Source organism: Pleuronectes platessa, chromosome 2, assembly GCF_947347685.1.
Source record: "Pleuronectes platessa chromosome 2, fPlePla1.1, whole genome shotgun sequence".
Lineage (NCBI taxonomy): Eukaryota > Metazoa > Chordata > Actinopteri > Pleuronectiformes > Pleuronectidae > Pleuronectes > Pleuronectes platessa.
This window is the reverse complement of record NC_070627.1, coordinates 155,180-168,138: the sequence shown is the minus strand read 5'-3', so window position 1 is coordinate 168,138 and position 12,959 is coordinate 155,180. Positions and strand designations below refer to the sequence as shown.

Here is a 12,959-nt window from a genome sequence, read left to right as displayed (position 1 = left end):
GAGGAGACGTCGGAGCAGCTGCGGAAGGACAAGGGGAGCAAGGAGAAACAGACGGAACAACTATGGAACCGAGTACAAGCCCTTGAAAACCACAGCAGACGAAATAATGTGAGGTTGGTGGGACTGAAGGAGACCCTCGGTACTAATGGGACGCTGCTTGATTGTGTTCGAAAGATTCTGACGGAGGGACTCGGTGTTGAAACTGACGGGGAGATGGAGATAGAGAGGGTGCACAGGCAACTGGCACCGATGCCGAGTGCAGATCAGCCTCCAAGGCCGGTGCTGATCCGCTTCTTGAGGCAATCCGCGAGGGATGCCGTGATCAACGCAGCCAAGGTAAAGCGAGGATTCGTCTGGGAAAAATGTCGCCTATCTATGTTCCCGGACATGTCTAGAGAGCTGGCGCAGAAGAGGAGAGCGTTCACACCGGTGAAGCGCAAATTACACGAGCTCGACATTAGATACACACTGGCTTTCCCCGCAACGCTGCACTTTAAATGGAGAGGAAAAAACGTGAGCTGCAACAATGTCGAAGCCGCGGAGAAAGTCATGAATGAGCGAGGACCGGGAGGAGCTATGGACTGAGATGAATGGAGAGGGGTGAGTTGCTGTTTGTAGCCGATGTGAGACTATGCGTTTTGTACTGAACTGAATCGACCCCTGTGCGGCCAACGAGAGGTTTTTCCTGACACGGACCGGTCTGCATGGGAGCGGCGTTAACCCCACGGACCTTATGCGTGTTATCCTTTTCTTTTTCCTTTTCTTTTCTTTGTTCTCTTTTCAGCAGCGAGGAGCGTTCAGCACTCGGACTCCGGCTGAGTTGTAGCAGCCGGACGCCTTTTGTTTCAACTTTTTGTACAAGCCCAGTTTGTATTTTTATACTGTGGTTTGGTTATATGTGTTCAAAAACAGGCAGGTACAGGTTAATGAGTGGTTATTATAAGGAGCCAAAAATGGTTACATTTTCTATTACGAATGGTTGCAGACATACATTTAAAGCACAGAGTACTTATCTCATCTTCCTCCTTTCTCTTTTTGTTTCCTATTGATTTTATTATTATATTATTATTTTATTTTATTTTAGAATAGAAAAAACATGACTAGTAGACCAGTTAAGTTTATTTCTTGGAATATAAATGGATGTAGCAGCCCTATTAAAAGGAGGAAGATATTATCATTTTTGAAAAATAATCAGGCAGACATTGTGCTGATACAGGAGACCCACATGCAGGGTCTGGAGGCGGAGAAATTTAAAGTGGGATGGGTAGGACATATATTCCATAGCTCATTTTCGAGTAAACGTAATGGTGTTTTGATTTTGGTTCACAAGAATGTAAGTTTCATTTTGTTAAAACAAACTAAAGATGCAGAGGGAAGGATTATCTGTGTGGAAGCAGTGGTTGAGGGGGTGCCTCTTGTATTATGCAACATATATGCACCTAACAGGGGAGATCCTAACTTTTTCCACGAGGTAAATAAAATACTGGGAGATACTGAGGGTGAAATTGTCCTAGCTGGGGATTTCAACGAAGTTATGGATCCAGTTCTGGATAAGAGCTCATTCAGACCTCCTCTCATGACCAAGGAGAGAGAAGCTTTACACATGTTGAGTAGAGATTTGGACTAATGGATATATGGAGGCTGATAAACCCAAATGTGAAGGATTTTACTTTCTTCTCCCACTGCCACAAAACTTATTCTAGAATTGATTTTTTTCTGATAAGTACTTCCCTGGCAGATAACGTGGCTAACTGTGACATAAAAGCAATCTCCCTTACAGATCATGCACCGGTCGAGTTGTTTATTAAGGCCAATCTAAAAACTGAAAGGAGAGGTAGATGGAGACTAAACATTGGCTTAATGTCGGACTCAACTTTTAAAAGGACAATAGGAGAAGATTTGAAAAGCTTTTTTGAAATCAATATTGGTAGCACTGAAGATATAACTACTGTGTGGGAAGCCTCAAAGGCATATATGAGAGGAAAATTTATAGCACAAGCCGCTAAAAAGAAAAGAGAGAATGTTACTAGGATTAAGGATTTGGAGAAGGAGATAAAAGAGAAGGAATTAGACCTGTCGAAACACTTTTCTAATGAGAAGTTTCAAGAACTCTGTAAGCTTAAATACTCTCTACATGATATTTATAATAAAAAAGCAGAATATGCTCTTTATAGACTGAAAACAAACTTTTATGAAGGAGGGGAAAAAATGGGGAAATTATTAGCCAGACAGTTGAAGGAAAAAATCTTTGCTAATACCATACCAGTTATAAAACAGGGGGGTGCACAATTTTTTGATGCTAAAGATATAAATAAAATATTTCAACAATATTATGAGAAGTTGTATACATCCTCCATGTCTCCTAGTGCCCCACAGGAAGATATGGAACAGTTTCTCCTTAATATAGACGTACCCAGGCTCCAACCTCAGGAGGCAGATGGTTTGGAAACACCTATAACCGAGGATGAAATAAGGAAGGCAATTTTTTCAATGAAAAATGGGAAGTCACCGGGTTATGACGGGCTCCCAGTAGAATATTATAAAACATTTGCAGATAATGTTATACCGGTTTTACAGAGGGTGTATCAAGAGATATTTGATAAGGGTCGTGTAGCTCCAACTTTTAATGAAGCGGTAATCTCACTAATTCCCAAAACAGGTAAAGATGCAGCAGATCCCTCCAATTTCAGACCTATCAGTCTGCTCAATCTTGATTGTAAGATTCTCACAAAAATCTTAGCGACACGTTTACAATTGGTTTTACCGAGCATCATTCATTCCAGTCAGGTTGGTTTTATGAAAAATAGAACTTCAACTGATAATGTTAGACTCTTGCTACACCTAATGTGGCTGAGTAAATCCCAAAATACTCCTATAGCTGCTATCTCCCTAGACGCAGAAAAAGCCTTTGATAGGGTGGAGTGGCAATTTCTGTTCTCCACCCTGTCTCATTTTGGTTTCAACCCCAACTTCATTAAATGGATAAAGATGCTGTATAAAGAACCCAAGGCGGCAGTGATGACAAATGGAATAATCTCTCCCTTCTTTAATCTGACCCGGGGAACTAGACAGGGATGTTCATTGAGCCCATTACTGTTTATCATCTTTTTAGAGATTTTAGCAGTGTCTGTTAGAGCACACCCTGGAATAAGAGGTGTAAGGGGAGGAGACAATGAACATAAATTATTAGTATATGCTGATGACATTTTAGCAGTAGTATCCGAACCTCTGACTTCGCTGCCTCATCTGATGGACACCATCCAATCTTTTTCAAAATTTTCAGGCTACTCCATCAACTGGAGCAAATCCGAGGCAATGCCTCTCTCCAAGTCATGTATCTCATCTATGGTGGAGAAGTTTAATTTTAGATGGGTACGACAGGGAATGAAGTATCTTGGCATCAAACTTCATGAGAATATAGACGAAATAGTGGAACTTAACTTTAACCCTTTACTTCAAAAGATGAAAACAAACCTTGATAAGTGGGGAAAACTAAAACTGACATTGTGGGGAAAAATTAATGTTATAAAAATGATAATTGCCCCGCAATTCAGTTATGTGGCAATGATGCTACCGATCAATATACCATCCACCATCTTTAGACAATTGGATGATATAATAAAACATTTTTTATGGGTTGGAAAAAGACCACGAATTAAATTGAGAAAGTTGTGTGCACATAGAGAGAAGGGAGGGCTTGGCCTGCCAGATCTTAGATTGTATTATTTAGCTTTTGAGATGGCTAAAATAGCAAGGTACTGGCAGGCTGCAGAGGGTGAGACAGCTTGGATGAAGGTAGAAAAGGAGATATGCTCGCCTGTCCAACCTATAGAAGCATTGTCACAAAGAAGGTCCAACATTACAAATCCAATACTTTTACATTCAAGGGAGGTTTGGGGTAAAGTACATAAAATGTTTAAACTTACACATACTCTACAAAGATATTCATCATTGTGGGATAATCCCGATGTCTGCATTGGGAAGAAACCCGTGTACTGGAAACAGTGGCACGCTAGAGGCTTAAACACCGTTAATGATCTATTTGAAGATGGAGTGTTTTTGTCATATGATAAGCTGTTGCAGAAATTTGATTTGGTGGGAAAGGATCATTTTTGGAAATTTTTGCAAATGAGGAGTTGCATTACCTCAAAGCCATACAATATTACCGATAATATGATGAGCGATTATATGAAACTTCCACTCAGAAAACGAAAAGCCTCACAATTTTATAAAATTGCTAATTCTTCCCTCGGCAATGACTCTAACCAGTTAAAGATGATTTGGCAGAGGGACCTTGGTGGAGAGATTAATAGTGATAGATGGGCAGTAATTGTGGCTGATTGTGGTAAATATGTGAGAGAGGCAAGGGGAAAACTTACACAATATAAGGTATTACATAAATTCTATTTCACACCATCCAGACTGTATAGGATGAAACTATTGGGTGATGATCTGTGCTGGAAATGCAAGGAGGAAACTGGTACTTTCCTTCACTGTATGTGGGAATGCGTCTTGATTAGACCTTTCTGGACTCAGATTCTAAATATTTTAAGTAACTGGCTTGGAACAGAAATTCCCCTAAGTCCAGAGCTCTGTTTACTGGGGGACAAGTCTCAATTACCCAACATAACCAAATGTAATTTTTCTGTAATTTCGGTGGGTACAACAACAGCCTGCCGAGTTATTTTAAGACATTGGAAGGCGCCAGAAATTCCACATGTGAAAGAATGGGTATGTGCAATGACTGAAACTGCATCCTATGAATGTATGCTTAGTAGATTGAGTGATGACAGGGAGGAGGGGGTGACTCCTTGGGACAGGTTTTGGAATTACATAAAGGTAAATAATGATCCCCACTAGGACCCTGGTTTTATTGTTTTATTGTTTTTATTTTTATTTTTTTATTTTTTTATTTTTTTGCTGTGTTTTTCCTGTATAAAGAATGATGTTTAATTTGATAAGATGTTTAATTTGTCATGTACCATGCCTGAAAAAAGTTCAATAAAAACTTAAGTTCAAAAAAAAAAAAAAAACTCTGTAGTTCTGATCCCAGCTTCCTGTCTGAGGAACATCAGCCATGTCCTTACCTTCTCTGTGGACTGCGCGGTGCCGAAGAAGATGGGGATGAAGGCCAGCCACACGATGCAGGTGGTGTACATGGTGAACCCGATGGGCTTGGCCTCGTTGAAGTTCTCGGGGACGCCGCGGGTCTTGATGGCGTAGACAGTGCACGTCACCATCAGCAGGATGCTGTAGCCCAGCGAGCAGATGAGCTGCAGGTCTGTGGTGTCACACTTCAACACGCCTCGGGCCAGATCTGGGTTGATGGTCTTCTGCTCCTCGTAGTCTATGATGATGTTGGGTGGATCCACCCCGAACCAGACCAGCACGCCCAGCAGCTGCACGGAGATGAGGCTGGAGGTGATGGCCAGCTGGGAGGTGGGGCTGATCAGCCGCGGCGCCGTCACCGACCTCTTCCCCTGCTCGAAGATCCGGTAGATGCGGTTGGTCTTGGTGAGCAGGGCGGCGTAGCTGATGCACATCCCCAGACCCAGGAAGATCCTCCTGAACGAGCACACGCCCACATCCGGCTTGGCGATCATGAGGAACGTGATGATGTAACACAGGAAGATCCCGGTGAGCAGCACGTAGCTCAGCTCGCGGCCGGAGGCGCGGACGATCGGCGTGTCGTTGTGCCGGAGGAACGTCGCCATGACGAACATCGTAGCAATGATGCCGAGCATCGCCAGGAGGACCGGGACCACGGCCCAGGCCGAGCTCCAGTCCAGCTGGGTGATGGGGATGGGCTGGCAGGCTGTGCGGTTGGCGTCGGGCCTCATGTTGTAGGAGCAGAGTTTACAGGTGAACTCGTTGAGCTGGTACTGGTAACCATCGCAGGGCTCGCAGTGCCAGCAGCACGCCATGCCCTTCACCACCTTCTTCCTCTCGCCGGGCCGGCAGGGCAGGCTGCACACCGAGCTGGGGACGGCCCGCTCGCCCAGAGGCCACTGCATGTCCTCCATCTGCTGAGACAACATGGACACACACCACGGCCCATTAACACCACACCGACATCACACTGCGAAGCTACACACAGATCACATGTCAACATGGAAACATGGAGATCATAAATAACACCTGATGCAACATACGTATACATACAGTACACACATGTAGCCACCAGGAGGCGATCAAGATCATGTAGGACCTGTCATGTCGGTTCACAGTCAAAGATATATACAGATTTTATATGAAACTTATTTTAAATCTTCCGTTTTGAAGCAGACAGATCAGACTTTGTTCTGGGTGAGAACATCTGGAAACATCTGGAAACATCTGGACCAGTGCAGCTGATTTAACTTCACACATGATAACAGCTCCTGGTCCTGAAGCCCAGACCCAAACCTGGAGGGATTTCCAAATGCTGCTGTGACCCAGAGGACGTCCTGGGACACAGAATCTACAAAGACCCCCCCCCCCCCCCCCAAGCCAAGGAGCTGTGATCTCTGAGGAGAAGAGGCTGCACACAGCGAACGGCCTGACTCAGCACAACGTCCAGATCTCAGAGCCTCGACAGAAACAGCAGCTCTGCAGAGTCGACTGATCTTCATCCTACAGGCCGGACGCCAACTGAAGAAGAGGAGAAGCCCCGCCCCCTCTTTGTTCCTTTCATCAGCCTCTGCTCCCACACATCCATCATCACTGGCTCTGTCTGTCCACTTCACACTGAGCCCAGCTAAACGCAGACATGAAGGATGACAACAATTCTAACCAGCATGCATTGTGTTAGGACCAGCATGCATCACTTCAATGCTGCACACAGCTCATCCAGTGGAGCGACCTCATCACTCAGAAGAGAAACGTCCAGGAGGCGTCTTCAATAATAATAATCATAATTCAGTCAGGTGTTGGAGGACAGATCTGAGAACAGGTTCCTCTTGAATCCTCCTCAGCTCCTGGTTCTGGACGAGGACGGACTCCTTCACCTCCTCGGGGGGGGGGGGGCAGGCGGGAGAAGGAGCAGCCGACCTCCTCCTCCTCCTGAGGTTTAAATGAGTTTTTCTATAATTACACAAAGTGATTAAATATCAGTGAAGCATATTTAACCCTGGAGATAAAAAAGGAAAGAGGACAGAGGACAGAGGACAGAGGACAGAGGAGAGAGGAGAGAGGACAGAGGACCAGCTGGTGCTGATGACTAACGAGTGGATCCAGTCTCGTAGGGGCCATGCTAGCTCACTGTGCTAGCTCACTGTGCTAGGGGCCACATTAGCTCACTGTGCTAGCTCACTGTGTTACCTCACTGTGCTAGCTCACTGTGCTAGCTCAGTGTGCTAGGGGCCACATTAGCTCACTGTGCTAGCTCACTGTGCTAGGGGCCATGTTAGTGTAGCAGGGTTAATGCTTCCCACTTGCCATTGCCAGCGAGATCCTTGCGCTGGCTGTGGTAGTGGGAGCCTTGGTTGGAGTGCTAGAGCTCCCTCTAGCGGAATGCGGGGGTTGTATTTTACATTGCTGCCTCCTCTCCTCAGTCTGTGTATATCCCGGCTGGGAGAGGTAGGTAGTCAGAGCAGTTAAACATGAATCCACACTTTGGCGATGTATTACGGGAGTCTAAATGTACATAATACTGTATTAATACTTGGTTGCTTGTACATATATATTGTGTTGCTTGGAATCTGTAATTACTTTTAAATGGACTTTAGTCTTAGGATCGCTAGCTTGGCTACCATTAGCTTTGGTCGTAGCTACTTAGCTAGCGTCGACTTCGCCATGAAAGTGTACTTCAGCTTGTCTTTCTCCCATGTTAGGCTGCCATTGTGAGGGTTCTCAAAGAGCATTTCCCATGTTAAATATTCCACCAGGTATGTCACCAAACGCCCATTCAAATATTAACCCTAACCCTAACCCTAACCCAAATATTTGTTTAATGTGATATTTATTTTCATGTAAATGCTGAGTCTGTGTATATCCCGGCTGGGAGAGGCTGCCATTGTGAGGGTTCTCAAAGAGCATTTCCCATGTTAAATATTCCACCAGAATAAACGGCTGGCTGCCAATGGTTCCATCGTGGTCTCAATCACACAACGCAACGAGAGAGTACACAACCGCTACATTAGCTCATTGTGCTAGCTCACTGTGTTACCTCACTGTGTTAGCTCAATGTGCTGGGGACCTGTTAGCTCACTGTGCTAGCTCACTGTGCTAGGGGCCTGTTAGCTCACTGTGCTAGCTCAGTGTGCTAGGGGCCAAACTAGCTCACTGTGCTAGCTCACTGTGTTAGCTCACTGTGTTAGCTCACTGTGCTAGGGGCCATGTTAGCTCACTGTGTTAGCTCACTGTGCTAGGAACCATGTTAGCTCACTGTGTTAGCTCACAGTGTTAGCTCACTGTGCTAGGGGCCATGTTAGCTCACTGTGTTAGCTCACTGTGCTAGGGTCATGTTAGCTCACTGTGTTAGCTCACTGTGCTAGGGGCCATGTTAGCTCACTGTGCTAGGGTCATGTTAGCTCACTGTGTTAGCTCACTGTGCTAGGGGCCATGTTAGCTAACTGTGTTAGCTCACTGTGTTAGCTCACTGTGTTAGGGGCCATGTTAGCTCACTGTGTTAGCTCACTTTGCTAGGGGCTATGTTAGCTCACTGTGTTAGCTCACTGTGTTAGGGGCCATGTTAGCTCACTGTGTTAGCTCACTGTGCTAGGGGCCATGTTAGCTCACGGTGTTAGCTCACTGTGCTAGTGGCCATGTTAGCTCACTGTGTTAGCTCACTGTGCTAGGGGCCATGTTAGCTCACTGTGTTAGCTCACTGTGCTAGGAGCCATGTTAGCTCACTGTGTTAGCTCACTGTGTTAGCTCACTGTGCTAGGGGCCATGTTAGCTCACTGTGTTACCTCACTGTGCTAGGGGCCATGTTAGCTCACTGTGCTATGGGCCATGTTAGCTCACTGTGTTACCTCAATGTGCTAGGGGCCATGTTAGCTCACTGTGTTAGCTCACTGTGCTAGGGGCCATGTTAGCTCCCTGTGCTAGCTCACTGTGCTAGGGGCCATGTTAGCCCACTGTGCTAGCTTGGTGTGCTAGGGGCCACATTAGCTCACTGTGCTAGCTCACTGTGTTACCTCACTGTGCTAGGGGCCATGTTAGCTCACTGTGCTAGCTCACTGTGCTAGGGGCCATGTTAGCTCACTGTGTTAGCTCACTGTGTTAGCTCACTGTGCTAGGGGCCATGTTAGCTCACTGTGTTAGCTCACTGTGTTAGCTCACTGTGCTAGTGGCCATGTTAGCTCACTGTGTTAGCTCACTGTACTAGGGGCCATGTTAGCTCACTGTGTTAGCTCACTGTGCTAGTGGCCATGTTAGCTCACTGTGTTAGCTCACTGTACTAGGGGCCATGTTAGCTCACTGTGTTAGCTCACTGTGCTAGGGGCCAAGTTAGCTCAGGGTGTTAGCTCACTGTGCTAGTGGCCATGTTAGCTCACTGTGTTAGCTCACTGTGCTAGGGGCCATGTTAGCTCACTGTGTTAGCTCACTGTGCTAGGGGCCATGTTAGCTCACTGTGGTAGCTCACTGTGTTAGCTCACTGTGCTAGGGGCCATGTTAGCTCACTGTGTTAGCTCACTGTGCTAGGGGCCATGTTAGCTCACTGTGTTAGCTCACTGTGCTAGGGGCCATGTTAGCTCACTGTGTTAGCTCACTGTGTTAGCTCACTGTGCTAGTGGCCATGTTAGCTCACTGTGTTAGCTCACTGTACTAGGGGCCATGTTAGCTCACTGTGTTAGCTCACTGTGTTAGCTCACTGTGCTAGTGGCCATGTTAGCTCACTGTGTTAGCTCACTGTACTAGGGGCCATGTTAGCTCACTGTGCTAGGGGCCATGTTAGCTTACTGTGTTAGCTCACTGTACTAGGGGCCATGTTAGCTCACTGTGTTAGCTAACATGTTAGCCATCTCCACTTCAGCATGTCAGCTGAGAACAAACATGTTTCCTGTGTCACATGTAAACTGCAGCGTGTTCATCAGCGTCACTGAGCGACTCTGGTCATCAGAGCTTCTCCCAGTGGAGTCGTCTCATTAACTCAGTGACTGTGCTTCATGATTAAACTGATTCATTAAGAGGGAAATGAAATGAGCAGCGAGAGACGACAGATTAACAAACTGTGACGAGAACCAAATGAGAAACCGATTTAGAACAAGGCTCTGAACCAACCTCCTCCCTCACCCCCTGATGACATGTGACACAACTGTTTATGAAATAAAGTGACATTTCTGAAAGTCACATTCTTTATTGGAGAATTGACTCCACCTGTAAATGTGTATTTTTCATAGACTGCAAATAAACTAAAATAAAGATGATTAGAAAACAACTTTCTCCAGAAATCTTGGATCCGAACACGTGATGTTGAGTCTGAGCCGTGTCGATCGGTTAGTAGCAGATCTCAGCTCAGTTTCAAGTCAGAGGGTTGCTATTCATTTAGTATTGTTTGATTTTACATTGGTTTTACTGTGATGTGTTATTGATCTCTGGTTTCATCTCTGTGTCACTGGGAGCAGGGGGAGTTCACCTGCTGATTTAAAGTGTGGCCCTGATGAAATGAGTTTTATTGTGTCTGTTGTTCACTGTTGTGCGTCCTGCTCATCAGCACCAAGCAGAGCGGCCAGCCGCTGTTCTGCTGATGTTGTGTTGTTGGCTTCATCCGGCCGTGAGCTCCGAGCTCCGGGTCAGTGTGAGAGTCAGCAAACAGTGGATTGATCCTTCACGGCTGGAGAAGAACCTCCCCAGCCATGAAGGAGCTTCACTTGAAGATGGAGTGTGAGCTGCAGGAGGTTCTGAGGGGGTGCTGCTCCGGCCGTTAGACAAACCTGTAGATTGAAGGCTCTGACCCTCAGCTGGGCTCCCCAGCTCTGTAGGAGTCGGTGTCTGGGCTCAGCCTGAGAGACAGTGAGAGTTCATCTGCTCCCTCTGCTTCATGCACTATTTATATATCACTTATATTAATGTTCAACAAACCAGCTCCAAGAAGAAAGTTCCAATACACAAAGAATTTAAAACTTCCTACACCTCTGATCTTCCTTAAAGCAAGAGATAAAACACACACAGACACACAGACACACACACACACAGACACACACACACACACACACACACACACACACACACACACACACACACACACACAGACAGATACACACAGACACACACACACACAGACACACACACAGACACACACACAGACAGACACACACAGACAGACACACACACACACACACACACACACAGACACACACAGACACACACACAGACAGACACACACACACAGACACACACACACACACACACACACACACACACACACACACACTAGTCTTTGTGAACAGAGGGTTAAATTGATTCCAAGCTGAGAGTGTGTCAGTTGTGTTATCTTCAGCTCTTGGCAGGTCTCTTGACTTCAGGTCTAAACGTTGGTGTGTGACCTGCTGTGACTCAGGATCATTCACAAGGAAATGATGGAGAGCTTGTGTACGTGGCCTGGGAGGCAGCGCAGAGGGTTTTCCCACCACAGCTGAGGAATCCACTTTCTTTGTTCTCTCATGAATCTGAATAAAAGACACGTCTGATCCGCCTTCAAAGAAAGTCACAGTGGTGGCTGAAAAAAAAGAAGTTTGAATAATTATATTCCTTCTCAGTCCAAAGCCACCACAGAGCAAACTGCTGTAAGAGACAGAGTGAGACTCTGACCTGCAGAAGACAAACGGTCCCCCATGTGTCTCTGAACCACATGGGTCCTTCTCTGGTGGTCTGACAGGAAACAGTCTGTGTTCAGAGGCTTTGTGAGCTGACAGCAGAAGAGCTCCTGGACATCAGACCTCAGACCAGCAGCTTCACGTCAGATCCAGTTCAGCTTCACATCCTCCATCATCTCATCAGACCTCAGACCAGCAGCTTCACGTCAGATCCAGTTCAGCTTCACATCCTCCATCATCTCATCAGACCTCAGACCAGCAGCTTCACGTCAGATCCAGATCCTAATCTTGATGGTGGATCCTGATCTTGATGGTGGATCCTGATCGTGATGGTGGATCCTGATCGTGATGGTGGATCCTGATCGTGATGGTGGATCCTGATCATGATGGTGGACCCTGATCTTGATAGTGGATCCTGATCTTGATGGTGGATCTTGATCTTGATGGTGGATCCTGATCGTGATGGTGGATCCTGATCGTGATGATGGATCCTGATCTTGATGGTGGATCCTGATCTTGATAGTGGATCCTGATCATGATGGTGGATCCTGATCTTGATGGTGGATCCTGATCTTGATAGTGGATCCTGATCATGATGGTGGACCCTGATCTTGATGGTGGATCCTGATCGTGATGGTGGACCTTGATCTTGATGGTGGACCCTGATCTTGATGGTGGATCCTGATCGTGATGGTGGACCCTGATCTTGATGGTGGATCCTGATCTTGATGGTGGATCCTGATCTTGATGGTGGATCCTGATCGTGATGGTGGACCCTGATCTTGATGGTGGATCCTGATCTTGATGGTGGATCCTGATCGTGATGGTGGATCCTGATCGTGATGGTGGATCCTGATCTTGATGGTGGATCCTGATCTTGATAGTGGATCCTGATCATGATGGTGGATCCTGATCTTGATGGTGGATCCTGATCTTGATAGTGGATCCTGATCTTGATAGTGGATCCTGATCTTGATGGTGGATCCTGATCGTGATGGTAGACCCTGATCTTGATGGTGGATCCTGATCATGATGGTGGATCCTGATCTTGATGGTGGATCCTGATCTTGATGGTGGATCCTGATCATGATGGTGGACCCTGATCTTGATGGTGGATCCTGATCATGATGGTGGACCCTGATCTTGATGGTGGATCCTGATCGTGATGGTGGACCCTGATCTTGATGGTGGATCCTGATCGTGGATTATGATCACAAG

General features: G+C 46.2%; 1 protein-coding gene across 1 annotated transcript in view; it reads right to left on the bottom strand.

Moving 5' to 3' along the window:
* Positions 1 to 12,959, bottom strand: part of LOC128456624 (metabotropic glutamate receptor 7-like) — a 37,618-nt gene that overhangs the window by 8,700 nt on the left and 15,959 nt on the right. The window contains exon 7 of the mRNA XM_053440867.1: positions 5,088 to 6,023. Coding sequence (XP_053296842.1) covers positions 5,088 to 6,023 — 936 coding nt within the window. The remainder of the gene's footprint in view (positions 1 to 5,087; positions 6,024 to 12,959) is intronic.